Raw genomic sequence first — 12,823 nt, forward strand, 5'->3', positions numbered from 1 at the left:
TATTTCATCTCTAAGTATTATCTAAAACAATTAGTATTAGGAGGGAATATTTTATTTCTTCTGTTAAGTCACGCACCTGCCACCAAAATATAATCAGGAATTTAAAATAAGAGCAAACCAAGCATGTGGAGGATAGTGTCTGTGCAAGAATTCATAGATAGTACTGGCAGAAAATGACAGTAAAGAGCAGGCCTGGCGGCTGGAATGCAGTTTGCACTCCCAGCTTTGGTGGTGTGCTACAGGCACAGGTCAGTGACAGTGAGTAACATAGCATCCTTTATATTACAGAATGGCAATACAGTGAAGGATTTGTGAATGCCTCTGTGATCAAAGACCATCTACCTGCACCAGCAGAGGATACGCTGATCCTGATGTGTGGACCTCCACCAATGATTCAAATGGCTTGCAATCCTGGTCTTGACATGTTGGGATACCCTCAGAATCTACGCTTTGTGTATTGATTCCCTCTGACCTCACCCATATCAAGATGCATATTACATCTTATGAACTCCAGGAGGTGGCTCTTTTTTGGAGCAACGCACTTGTTGAGGTGAACATTCAAAATGATCTGAGAGACAGAAATCCTCTCTAACGTAGGGGGTGAGGATCGCTACTATCATAGTATGTGCAAAATTAACCTATTTGGAAACATTACCCCAATATACTTTTAGTTAGAGAATCATGGCGTTATCTGTTAATCCTATCCATCCTATGTACAATGGGATATCCAAAAAAAACTGTGATTTATCTCTTACTCCCATATGCCCTGGAAATGCCAAGGTATCCAGAGAACCTGTACTTTAGTGTGTTAATTATTCTTTTTTTTTTTTTCCTCAGACATACCAATTGCCAGAGAACCTGTAATTTATCTTTACATCCCATCTGTGACAGATGTAGATGAGCAACTGGGCTAAAGTAGATGAAGATCTCTACTAGGTCTGCTAGGAGTTCTGCTCATATAGCTCATCAATAGAGGAAAAACTCCAGTTGGAAAAATGGGCTGGTACATTGTAGTGTGACAGCACCAAAGGGTTACCGTAATGGCTCCAGAAAATAGTGGATGGATTGAGACATCCATGTTTTATTTCCATTGAAAGCAATGGAAGTATAACCCGGATGTCTCAATCCATCCTCCTTTTTCTGGAGACATGTGGTAACCCTAAGCAAGGATTAAATTTTCAGCTATACCAAGATACCCAGTAATCTATGGTTTATCTATTAATATCATCACAATTTAATATGCAGGATATCCATAGAGCATATACTATGCCTTCATATAATATGTTCTTTACATTTGATTGTATATAATCAAGGAGTGGGCTACTGGTTAGACTAGAGCAGCAAAGGGAAGTTAGTGTTCAAATCTGATTACTTCACTGCTGCTCCTTGTGACAAAGTTACTTAACTCTCTAATTCCTCAGTTACAAACTTAGAGAACCTGTTTTCTCAAGCCTTCCTCATATTACGTGTCTATGAGAAAAATGCTTAGTAGATAGGGCCCTTATATTGTAAGCCATCTTGAGCAGGCACCTACTAACTATACCTTGATTTGTTCCTTCATTGAGCTGAAATTTCAAACAGTGGGTAATTGTGCTTTTTGTGTGAACCACTTTGTTGATTTGCTCCCGAAAGGTAGTGAAAAAATACTCGAATAAACATACTGGGGCTACTATCAAACCCACAAAAGAAATTACTGTCTTATTTTGGTCACACCATCAGAAGAGAGAGATCACTGGAGAAGGACATCATGTTTGGGAAGATTGAAGGAACCAGGTGAAGAGGGTGACCTGCAACCAGATGGCTGAATACATAAAAAAAAAACCCAAAAAAAACCATGGGGATGACGCTGGAGGACCGTTCCAGATTAGCACAAAAACGGTTTCATTTATTTATTTGTTTAGATTTCTATCCCATTCTCCCAGGATCTTCAATTCATCAAAGAAGAGCAACCAAGATGGTAAAGGAGATGGAACTCCTCTCGTATGAGGAAAGACTAAAACGATTAGGGCTTTTCAGCTTGGAAAAGAGATGGCTGAGAGGAGATATGATTGAAGTCTACAAAATCCTGAGTAGAGAAGAATACAAGTGGATCGATTTTTCGCTCTGTCAAAAATTACAAAGACCAGGGGACACTCGATGAAGTTACACTGAAATACTTTTAAAACCAATAGGAGGAAAACTTTTTTCACTCAGAGAATAGTTAAGCTCTGGATCTTTTTATGATGGCTGTGTTAGGAGCTGTAAGCAGGAAGGTAAGCTCTTTTTAGGATTTTTAAAGGCTTAGATATTATAAGATCTCTAAATTCGTGGTACTGTGTAAGTAGGTCGAATTTAAATCCAAAATTTAAAACTCAAATATGTTATTTATGTTTTAGGGATTATCGCCTTGATAAAGCCTTTTGGGCGAAACATGTTGGCTTGAAATCCCGGCATCTCGACCACTAAGCTAAATACTTCAAAGTTAAAATTTAAGTGTTAATTAAAATTAAATTAGGTTATATTACAATACCAGTCCGATGAGGAGGGGACACATAAAGCCATGAACTATGAGAGTAACTGAGTTCATGGTGGTGTTGCTGAGGACTATCAGCTAATGGTTTTGAGAAATACAGAAGACACTGTTTAAGAGTTGAACAGTTGCTTATTTCAGCTGTGAATTATAGATTTCTCAAAAACACTTTTGGTTATTGAAACGGATGTGCTATAACAAAAATAAATAGAAAGAGGATCATGGTTGTTGAGATGTTATGTTGAGCAAGAGTAGTGGGAACTACTACAACGGTCTGTGTCTTACAAAAGGCATAAGAGAGATGAAGATTTGGTAACTCTATTATTAAGGAACTAAAGCCAATGTTGTGTCCTGCAAGTGGCAAAAGTCAGAGGAAGATCAAGGTTGCATATTGTAGATCACTTTATTATCATATGCTTTGAGGGTGCTGTTTAAGATCTTTTAATGTTGAAATTAGCAAGTTAAAACAATAACATAAGAACTGCCATCTCCGGATCAGACCTTTGATCCATCAAGTCCGGTGATCCGCACACGCGGAGGCCCAGTCAGGTGTATACCTGGCATAATACTTTAGGTTATAAAATATTATCCCAAGACTGCATTATATATAACTGCCTATATGTGGTTTTGCATGATAGCAAATTGACAACCAGTGTTTAAGCTTGCCTATAATCTGCACAGACACACACACGCTCTTCTCTTGTAGTATCAATAATGCTAGTTTATCCTCTATAATAAAATCCTAAGCACACATGCGCACTTACAACACCGTGATCCCTAACTCTGTGATGTGTGACTCCGTGACTGTGTTCGATTTGTGTCACGTATGTCAGCTTGCGGCAGCGAAAGCAACGGCAGGAGAGTGTCCTTTAGCATGGACAAAGCAGACAGGGTGTGGGTGCTGCAAGGCGTCCGGCTACTACTGCTGCACAGGGAAGTGGAGGGGGAGAGGGAAAAGAGGCTGCTTTGGGGGGAGGGCTGTGCTGGGGGACAGGCAGCAATCTTGGTTTGCTCAGGGGGCCAGAGAGAGATAGGTAGGGGGCCAGGGAGACAGACAGACAGAAAGAAAGAAAGACAGACAGACAAGGGGCCAGGGAGAGACACAGACAGAAAGAATGACAAACAGACAGGGGACAGACAGACAGCTAGTGGCCAAGGAGTGAGAAAGAAAGACAGACAAACAGGGGGCCAGGGAGAGACACAGACAGAAAGAATGGCATTCAGATAGAAAGACAGCCAGCCAGCCAGCAGCCAAAGAGAGAGAGACAAAGAAAAAAAGACAGAGACCAATGAGAGAGAGAGAGAGACAGAAAGAAAGACAGACAGAAAGCGGCCAAGGAGACAAAAAGAAAGACAGATAGCGGCCAGGAGACAGAGAGACAGAAAGACAGACACACATCTATTCTAGCACCCGTTAATGTAACGGGCTGAAAAACTAGTACTATATATTTTCCCAGGAAAGAATATATTCTTTTGTACCTTTGTCTTATGGGGGGGGGGGGGATGGGATCATAGTTTCTAGGTATGCCATGGAGCTAGCATTGTTAACTTCTTTTCCCTATGAGCTGGTCTGTGACCAGGACCAGAGATGGACAGATGGTGCAAGCCAAACTTGCTGAATATTTCAGAGCCACATTATTGTGGAGAATGGTGATCCAATAACAGAATCAGTTCATACCTGAGTACAAAATTTTATTTGGGTTTAAATGCATCACATAAAAGCCAGAGCATTATTTGTGCAATTTCACAAAGATTCTAACATTCTTCATAAACTTAATTGCTCCGTACTTCCTCTTTCACCCCTCCCTCCCCCAAAATTAGTTTATTTGTTGGGGGATAAGGGATGGCAGCAGTGGGAGTACATGCAGGGACAGCCAAAGAGTATCTAATGTTCTAAATCAGGGGTGGGCAGCCACAATCCTTGAGAGCCATAACCCAGTCGAGTTTTCAAAATTTCCACAGTGAATATGCATGAAATTTATTTGCATGTCCTGCTTGCGTTTACGCAACTAAATCTCATGCATTATTCATTATGGAAATCTTGAAAACCCAACTAGATTGTGGCCCTCGAGAACCTTAGTTGTCCACCCCTGTCCTAGATGAACCTTCAACTATGCGCCCCCTTCCCCCACCAAATCCTGCATCTCTCCTTCCTTTTTTTTATATATACCTGCAAATGTCCGCATCTCCTCTTCTTTTCCTGTGCCTCTCTCTTCGATTCTTATCCAATGCTGCTGCTGCCATGCCCACCAGAACTAGAGAAGAGTGGCTGACATGTTTTGAATGTGTCCATCACCTCTGAATTTCTTATTTAGAGGGAACAGGATATGGCAGGTCTTGAACACACATGCTTGCTTACTTTGTCATTGGGTTAGACTAGGCTGATGATTGCCATGCTGGCAAGCCACCAGATCTGTGCTGCCCTAGGTAAATGCCTAGCCTCCTAGTATGTTGTTTCCCTTAGGAGAGGACTTCCCCAGTATGGCACAGCCCTGTCATTCTCCTGCTCTGCTCCATTCCACTCCACCATCCCCACCCCATTTTAGTGTAACCTTGTCAGTCTTCTTCCTCTTCTTCACATCTGCTCCTTCCACCCATCCCCACTCTCTTCAAGTTCAGCACCCCTACATGCAGCCCTCCTTCCTCCCCCACCATATTTACCACCTCACACACAGCTTTATCAATATCTTGGGCTAGTCACCTCTCCCTCCCAGTCTGTGTTGGTGATGTAGTTCATTAGATAAGTTTATTACTTATTGTACGCTTCTACACTGCTACTAATGACTAGAGTGGTCAATAGTTAGACACTATTGTAGATCAAGCCTTGTTTAAGACAGGGTCCTGATGATACAGACCCCTTTTGAGTTGACAGTTTCCTTCTTTAGACATATTCTTCTGAAAGGAACCTTTTCAGACCCTGTACTGGTGCCAGACCTTGTGGCACTGACCCTTAGTCTAGTCAGGTATATTGTGACTTTATCAAAGTGGTTAGGGAAAAATAAGTAAAGAGCAAAAGCAACCTTTCCTGTGGTTCAAGAGTTGATTACTCCAAAGAATAATTGGCATAAAAGATTTACAGAAAGTGTATGTAGACTTGTTCAGCACTGTTTGACTTTTTCCCATTGCAAATATAGTTTTCCATCATCTCTTTCACGGTAATAAAAAAATCAGTTGTTTTTAGATACTGTAGCATTATTTCCTCTTTCATATGGAGTTTCTTGTCCTTGAAGTGAAGAAGATGATTAACGAGCACTCCACGGATCTCTCTGTTTCTCTCTTGTACCCCATACACAATAACCAGTCCTGTGCAAGTCGTACCTATGGAGGTGCAGAAGTCCTGCAGCTTCTCATAACGGCTCTTATTGTTTCCTTCCAAGTCTGTTATGGACCTCTCCATAATCCTTTCATATGGATCGTGGTCCATTTCTCTGATTTGGTATGTGTCCCCCAGCTGCACTGTCTGCACAGCAATCTGGAAGAGGGTTTGTTTATCCCCTCCAGTCAGAGTCCAGATCCAGTCCACTCCCAGAAGGACCTCTTGCTGCTTGGTCATTTTGCTGGTGGAAATCCGATCCTCCACCCCTTTCTCTTTGCAGAAGTTGATGAAGCTCATCAGAAACACCTCGTTTAAAGTCCTGGTGCTTACGTACAGCTTCTGCTGGGGGTCCTGGAATCCCAGGTAACCTTTTACTTTCTCAGCCGCATGTAATAGGGTTTGGGTGAAAATCTCACATACCACATCAGGCTTGTTATCCTGTGTCAAGTACACTGTCTGATTTTGCCCCATCTTTCCAATATGAAAATATTGTTGAAAGTCTAAGATGTTAAAGCTGTCGTTTGATGCTGCAGTCTTGGTGACCTGAGAAACAGAAGGTGCAGATGGTATTTTTATATCCCACTTTGAAAAAAATAAATCACAATCAAAAGGTGCACCAAAGTCCCAAGAACAGAACAATTAACTCACTTGCTTATAAGCATATGTCTTTCTAAAAGTGTAATTATTTGACCTTTTGTCATAAAATTTCCAAACTTATCCCTCAGAAATTAAAAGTTAGAACAAGTTACTGCAAACACTAGCCTTCTGTCTCTTGGCAGCTAATATTAGGCCTTGAAAACAAAAGTCCTTAAAATCTATTTGCGCTGTGTTTCTTACCTGTGGTCAGTTCCATTTCCTGTTAAGTTACCCTTTGGAGCTGACAGCAAGTTTGTCCCAGCCTCTCCCCCAATTGGTTTGTTCCTCTTTGTGATGTCACATAGGGGATTGCTTTAGAGAGGTTTGGCAGCCGGATATCTGACACCTTCTCCTTCCACACAGTATTCAAAGTGAATCTGCAGCTGATGCATGCTGCTGGTTCACTCTATACATATGAGCAGACAAGAAGCTCTGTAAAGGTTTTTCTCAGAACATGTATTTTATTACAAATCGCCATTGTAAAGGTATGTCATTCTGCTAAACACAAATTACTCACGGATTACATTACAGAGTTGTGGCTTCACTCCACAAAACTCAAGATTAAATGCTTGAGTACCTAAATAAATTCATGTAAACCGTTTTGAGCTGTCCTGGGAGAACGGTATAGAAAAATGAATAAATGATTTAACAAAATGATAACATAGATATCAGAGAAAAAAAAGATCACCATTCTCTCTGGATTTAGAGCCCATAACCCCTGGATTACAGGTTGAGATTGCAATTTATTTTTACTCATAGCCTTATCCTTCCTGTACACACCCTTCACACAGAGCAGCAGAATACTGCACTACCAGAGAGCTTTGAACAGTGGTTAATCTAGGACATGGAGAGACGAGGCAACACCAGGAGAACCAGGAAGTGACTGGTCTGAGAATGAAGTGAGACTGAACTGAAATCCGACAACAAAGTCTGAAAATAAATAAATAAAACAACAAATGCTGATCAGTATTTAACACATACATATCATCTACTCTAGAATCCGTTAACAAACCTACTGAACTGGTATTTAATTCCAAAGGCAGACAGTAGTGATGTCACAATGATATCATAAAAGAACAATGTTTACATGGGCCTGTCTATGAGAAACCTGAGGGTCCCTGTCACAGGACCTAATGGCACGATGCGGTTCAATTGCAAGACTGAAGCAGAAGCAAATTAAGTGCTTCTCCCCTTCTTCCAGTTGTGAGAAGGGAGACCCATGAACCATGAGAGGTGGGGGCGAAATAGGAATGGAAAAGGATGTGGTAAGACTGGAAACCAGTGGCAAGCAACCAGTGGACTGGGACTGGGATAAGTAAAGGGGAAAAATGGCAGAAAATCAGATGGAAGTAGATTTTATTATTTTCCATCCAGACAACATTGTTAAAATCCAGGTAACCATCTTGTATAGCCCTACTTCTTTTGTCTGTAGTGAAAAGGAGCAATTTGGGGGATTATCAGAGGACGGGCATGAGCAACTTGGCTGAACTAAGCCCCCCTTTTACAAAAACGTAGTGCGGATTTTTAGTGTCGGCCGTGGCGGTATCAGCTCAGATGCTTATAGGAATTCTATGAGCATCGGAGCTGTTACTGCCACGGCTGCTGCTAAAAACTATGCTATGGTTTTGTAAAAAGGGTGGGGGTGGGGTAAATAGGTTCTTTTAGCTTAAGAATAGAGTTCATGTATGATAGCCATAAGGCTGCAGGATCAGGTCCCCAAATCCTCAGATGGAAAATTAGATGGAGTTTTAATTTTTTGTAAAATGATTGTAATGTCATTTCTGTATATTTATGAATGTGTTGATGTACTTCGCCTTGTATAAGGTGGATTATAAATAAACCAAAACTCTCCCATCACTATAAGACTTTTAGAAAAATTAGGCAACTGAGTGAATAGAACAAGTTTTAGTAATAGTGAAGAAGGTCTGCATATGAATAGTTTAATCCCAGCGGAGGTGGCATCACATAGATAACCAGCGGCAGTGCTTTCTCCTCCTCCCCCATGTGCAGTATCTTTCCTCTCCTCTCACCCATCCCCTTGTGCAGCATCTTTCTATCCCTCCCTCCCTCCCATCCCCCTGTGCAGCAGAACCCTGCTGACCCTCCCACCGTGAGACTGACATACCGTACCTCCAAGGCCTCCAAAAACAGCAGCAGCGGCAGCGCTCTGAATGGGTTACTTTGAGGCCTTCCCCACCAGGGCCTTCCCTCTGCCAGTGTCATTTACTGTGTCAGTGAAGCTACTACCCTCTAAGAAGTTGCTGCCATAGGCAGCTGGACAGTCATACCTAACAGTTGGGGCAGCCCTTACCCCACCCCAATTTTGGATGCCAGCTCATCCCTTGCCTCCAGCAGCCCCTGGCTGAGTAGGTCTAGCAGCGCTATAGAGAAATGGCAAGGAGTATTAGTAGTAGCGAGTAACTTGGGTGTATGAGTTGGTTGGCAGTTTCATGTGAACCTCGCAGATCTTAACTGCACGCCCTTAAAAATCTGCTCACCTGGGGGGCGGGATCCGTGAGGTCCGCGGGAATTAAAAGAAGGATCTCTGCGGGGTCCGCTTTTTCCCCCTCCCAATCACTAAGAAAAAATAATTCCGCAAGTGCAGAAGTTAAAACACAGACCCCAGGGAACTACAAAGAGCATGGTACATTAGATAGATTGTGAGCCCACCGGAACAGATAGGGAAAATGCTTGAGTACCTGATTGTAAAAACCGCTTAGATAACCTTGATAGGCGGTATATAAAATCCTAATAAACTTGAAACTTGAAAAAGAAAGCAGCCGTGGTGTGGGGTCCCCAGGGATCCTCGTTTTTTTAACTCCCGCAGACCTCACGGATCCGGCTGGAAGAGGTGAGATGGGGTGAGCCAGATCCGTGAGGCTTTTTTTAAATAAATAAATAAAAGGATCCCTACAGACTCTACTTTTTTTTTTTTTTTTTTAATCTTTATTGATTTCCAAACTTTGACAGTGCAATACAATTAATTGAACATAAAATACTGCATAAAACGCACTATTAATTACACAAGTAATACATAAAACTATCATTTTCTCCTACCCTCCTCCCAATTATTAATACAATAAAACATATTATGTGACTACAATATTATAATTAAGTAATTTGAATCCTCAAAGTACACTTCCTCCCTTTCTTTTTAAGGTCGTGTGGTAGACACCCGCGATGGCCGTGGACCGGTCCGTCGTCAGAGCTAAACTGGCGTTACAAACCGCAGCTGTCAAAAGCCGAGGTACAGCGGCTTTTTTTTTTAAGGGCGTGCGGTTAAGATCCGCGTTTTACCCCGTCCCGCGTCTCCAAACACGGTCCGAAGGAAAACGGAGGAGGTCAGACGCTCAACAGCCGACCCCGCCGTCTCTTCCGGTCCGGCTTCTTCCTCCCTCCCTCCTACGTCGAAGTCGCCGGTAGCGATTCCACCCCCTCCGCCACGTCCCGCCTCCTCTGACGCTGCTTCCTGCTTCCGGCGGAGGGGAAGCGGCAGAGAGAAGGCTCCGGGGGCCGCCGCTTGCAACCTGTGCGAATCACCACAGCGGCCGTCGACCCGAAGACAACTTTGAAGGTAGCACGCGCTGAGTTGACATTGAGGGAGAGATGCCGGGGGGGGGGGAGGGAGGGAGACGACCGGGGGGCCAGGAGCGGAGGAAGAGAGAGCGAGAGATGCCGGTTCAGGGGGGGGGGGAAGGAGAGGTTACTGACTCCTTGAATGCGTGAGAGGGCAAATCCGTGGTCATCATGGGTACGAGTCGGTCGCTCTGTTGTCGGGGCTGTTCCACCCCCCGTCCCCCCCCCCCCGTCAAACCTCTTCTAGATCATTTTAACATTGCAAACGCTTAAAAATAAGCTGGTAAGTACACGAAGAAGATAATATATTGAGTTTAGCCAAATTATGTAGCATTGAGATTGGGGAAATGTTGTTTTAACATTCTTTTCTAATATTCTTCAGACAAAGGAATATTTTCCAAGCACTGTATTTCTTATTTATAAGCTTTTCGTGGCTCCTACTGTTCTTTGGCCAAGGTCTTTAAAGCTGGTGGGCTTCTTTACCAACACCTAATGCATGCTATTTACTACAATATAAGGCCCGTTTTCGGAAAGGAGTAAAGGGGTTAATGGACTGTACTCTTAGTAAATTACCCTTCTGGTGAAGTCTTGGGTTTTTGGGTTGGCTGCTTTATAATACAAAGCAAAGCCAAAGTATCATATGAAAGCAAGATTAATATAAAATGTTTCCCTGGATGTCAAACATCGGGCCTCATATACTAATTCCCCCTCGCCACCCATTTTGGTACTGATTTGCTAAGACATCTTCCCATTATGGTGAACCCCCTCCACACACATACCCACACACAACAAGTTGATCCAGCTTCAACTTGGGTACATACCAAAAACAGTAAGTATAATGCTTTGCGCGTACAAAAAGAAAACGCCTTTTATATTTTATTTTTTTTAATTGTGTTTACCTTGGCAGAACTCTTAAGGCAAAGGTTATTCGAGGGAAAAAAAGGCAGTTGAGTGGATGCTATCTGGAAAAAAGCTCCACCTTTAATATAATAGATATTTTCTCCTGATTGAAGGTGGATATAGCTATGCATCATTGGAGCATTTCATTTCAGCTAGGTTGAAATCTCCCAAAATAATGGGTGTATAACATGGTCTGCTGACTAGACTAGCCAAGAATGTTGCCACTGTCTTTTTGATAGGGGAAATAAGACTCCTATAGTCCTATTTGTACCTGTAACAGAGGATTACATGGGCATGTTTGAGTCATCGTACTTGACAGCCCTTGCTTCTTCCTGAGTAAAATTAATTCATACCAATGTTTTTTTATTCTAAAGTGTACTAAATATGAAGTGAAATCATGGATGCAAATGTCCTTTCAAAACTGGTTTCAGAGCAGATGCATTTTTGCTGTGTAGATTGAGCTAGTTTTCCCAGCTGCATACTTTACATTTCTGTCTGTATGAAATTGCCTGATTTGGTTTGCTGAATACTAGGTAACTATTCCAGCAAGTGCAATCTGGTCACCGTTGCAGGTTTTCACCTCATTCCAGACCAGAATCTCTGGGGAATCTCAGCTTTGTTTGATTTGCATTTACTAGGAATGTGTGGGCTACTAACCAAGGCCGCCAGTTGTCTTATTTGGATTAGAAAACAGAGTCAGGAGATGTTCTGTGTCCAAAATTCTGAGGCCTGACAGGGTTTCTGCTTCCTTGATTTCAGTTTGTTTCACAATATGGGTCTTGGTATCCTTCCTTTTATGAGTTGACCTAAATTAAGTTTGGAAGGGTTGGTTAGCAGTTAACTGCATGGCATTTAGTTTGATTGGCATATAGATAATTGCATAAAAGTCTGTTTTGTATAGCAGATACCCTAATGCTTGTAGAGCAAAGTGGTTAGCATCATATGTTACAGTTCAGTAGCCAATAAGAAAGCTTTATCAAAGTAGACTCTCTCTCATTCAGTGTGCATGTATGACGTGTTACTATTTACTTATTCATGTTTCCACTGTCATAAACTTATAAAATCTATCACAGATTAAATGTGCCAGATATGTGATGTCATCTTTACATTTTTATTGCAGAGTATAGATATTAAAAGCTCAAAATATTTTTTAGAATCAAAATATATCTTGCCTCGCCGCTTGCTTTCAATCCTCTTTTGTACAATAAACCTTACAAATAGAAGGATTGTTGTATTCTGTTGTCACTGCTCACCCAGGAAGTACAAGAATCTCCATTAATGCAAGGTCTGATAGACCTTGAGCATGTAATTATAATCCAGCAGAGCACTCGCCAGTCTTTCTTTGAGTACAGTCCCAATTCATGTGGCTGTAGAAAGTATAGAACCCCTAGGTGGCAGGTCACAATTCCAAATGCAGGTTTCGTGATCCTGTTTGGGAAGCTCTGATCTAGCATAATCTGATTAACTAGCAGTGTGCTTTTGCTAACATAATATTTGGGGCTTCTGATTTTAGTCTTTTACCAATTAACATCCCTGATACAAAGCAAAAATTAAAATAGATGTTTATTTGATAAATTCCACTTCCCTTGGTATACTCTCACTCTTCTGCTAGCTTGTCTTGTATTCTTTACTCAGTTTTTGTGCAGAAGACTCCAATATTACACAAACATACATAGTTGATTTCATGGATAAGGTATAGCACTTAACAGTGTGTAAGAACATAAGAACTGCCATGCTGGGTCAACCCAAAAGTCTGCTAGGAATGATAAAGAAGGGGATCATGAACAGATAAGAGAAGGTTATCATGCCGCTGTACCGAGCCATGGTACGCCCTCACCTGGAGTACTGCGTCCAGCACTGGTTGCCGTACCTGAAGAAGGACGCGG

The 12,823-nt window shown here is 42.0% G+C and overlaps 3 protein-coding genes across 11 annotated transcripts in view; 2 read left to right on the top strand and 1 right to left on the bottom strand.

Moving 5' to 3' along the window:
• LOC117347391 (NADH-cytochrome b5 reductase 1) overlaps positions 1 to 2,001 on the top strand; it is a 61,190-nt gene extending 59,189 nt beyond the window's left edge. For 2 of the 3 annotated variants that reach the window (XM_033918260.1, XM_033918259.1), the window contains exon 9: positions 289 to 2,001. In XM_033918260.1, coding sequence (XP_033774151.1) covers positions 289 to 461 — 173 coding nt within the window. In that variant the 3' untranslated portion in view covers positions 462 to 2,001. The remainder of the gene's footprint in view (positions 1 to 288) is intronic. The other variant, XR_004536780.1, reaches the window with a different exon arrangement.
• A 2,183-nt stretch (positions 2,002 to 4,184) lies between these two features.
• Positions 4,185 to 9,859, bottom strand: LOC117347291 (rab15 effector protein-like). Of its 3 annotated transcripts, none has more exons than XM_033918018.1 (2): positions 9,759 to 9,859; positions 4,185 to 7,391 (listed from the first exon to the last, which is right to left on the bottom strand). In XM_033918018.1, the coding sequence occupies exon 2, from the start codon at positions 6,294 to 6,296 to the stop codon at positions 5,583 to 5,585; it is 714 nt and encodes a 237-aa protein (XP_033773909.1). In that variant the 5' UTR covers positions 6,297 to 7,391; positions 9,759 to 9,859; the 3' UTR covers positions 4,185 to 5,582. The 3 variants fall into 3 exon arrangements, with proteins under 3 accessions (XP_033773909.1, XP_033773911.1, XP_033773910.1); XM_033918020.1 differs by lacking the exon at positions 9,759 to 9,859 and having other exon boundaries at positions 4,185 to 6,368; positions 7,242 to 7,998; XM_033918019.1 differs by lacking the exon at positions 9,759 to 9,859 and having other exon boundaries at positions 4,185 to 6,368; positions 6,663 to 7,998.
• Positions 9,860 to 9,872: 13 nt separating this feature from the next.
• Positions 9,873 to 12,823, top strand: part of ADIPOR1 (adiponectin receptor 1) — a 35,458-nt gene continuing 32,507 nt past the window's right edge. For 3 of the 5 annotated variants that reach the window (XM_033918012.1, XM_033918014.1, XM_033918010.1), the window contains exon 1: positions 9,900 to 10,035. The gene's annotated coding sequence lies outside the window, so the exon portion shown is untranslated. Of the gene's footprint in view, positions 10,036 to 12,823 lie in introns of all 5 variants that reach the window. The other 2 variants (XM_033918017.1, XM_033918013.1) reach the window with 2 other exon arrangements.

This window comes from Geotrypetes seraphini, chromosome 13 (assembly GCF_902459505.1).
Source record: "Geotrypetes seraphini chromosome 13, aGeoSer1.1, whole genome shotgun sequence".
Classification (NCBI taxonomy): Eukaryota; Metazoa; Chordata; class Amphibia; order Gymnophiona; family Dermophiidae; genus Geotrypetes; species Geotrypetes seraphini.

Bases quoted from the DNA above. Each gene is read 5' to 3' on its own strand.
- LOC117347291 (XM_033918018.1), bottom strand. From the start codon at position 6,296: ATGGGGCAAAATCAGACAGTGTACTTGACACAGGATAACAAGCCTGAT.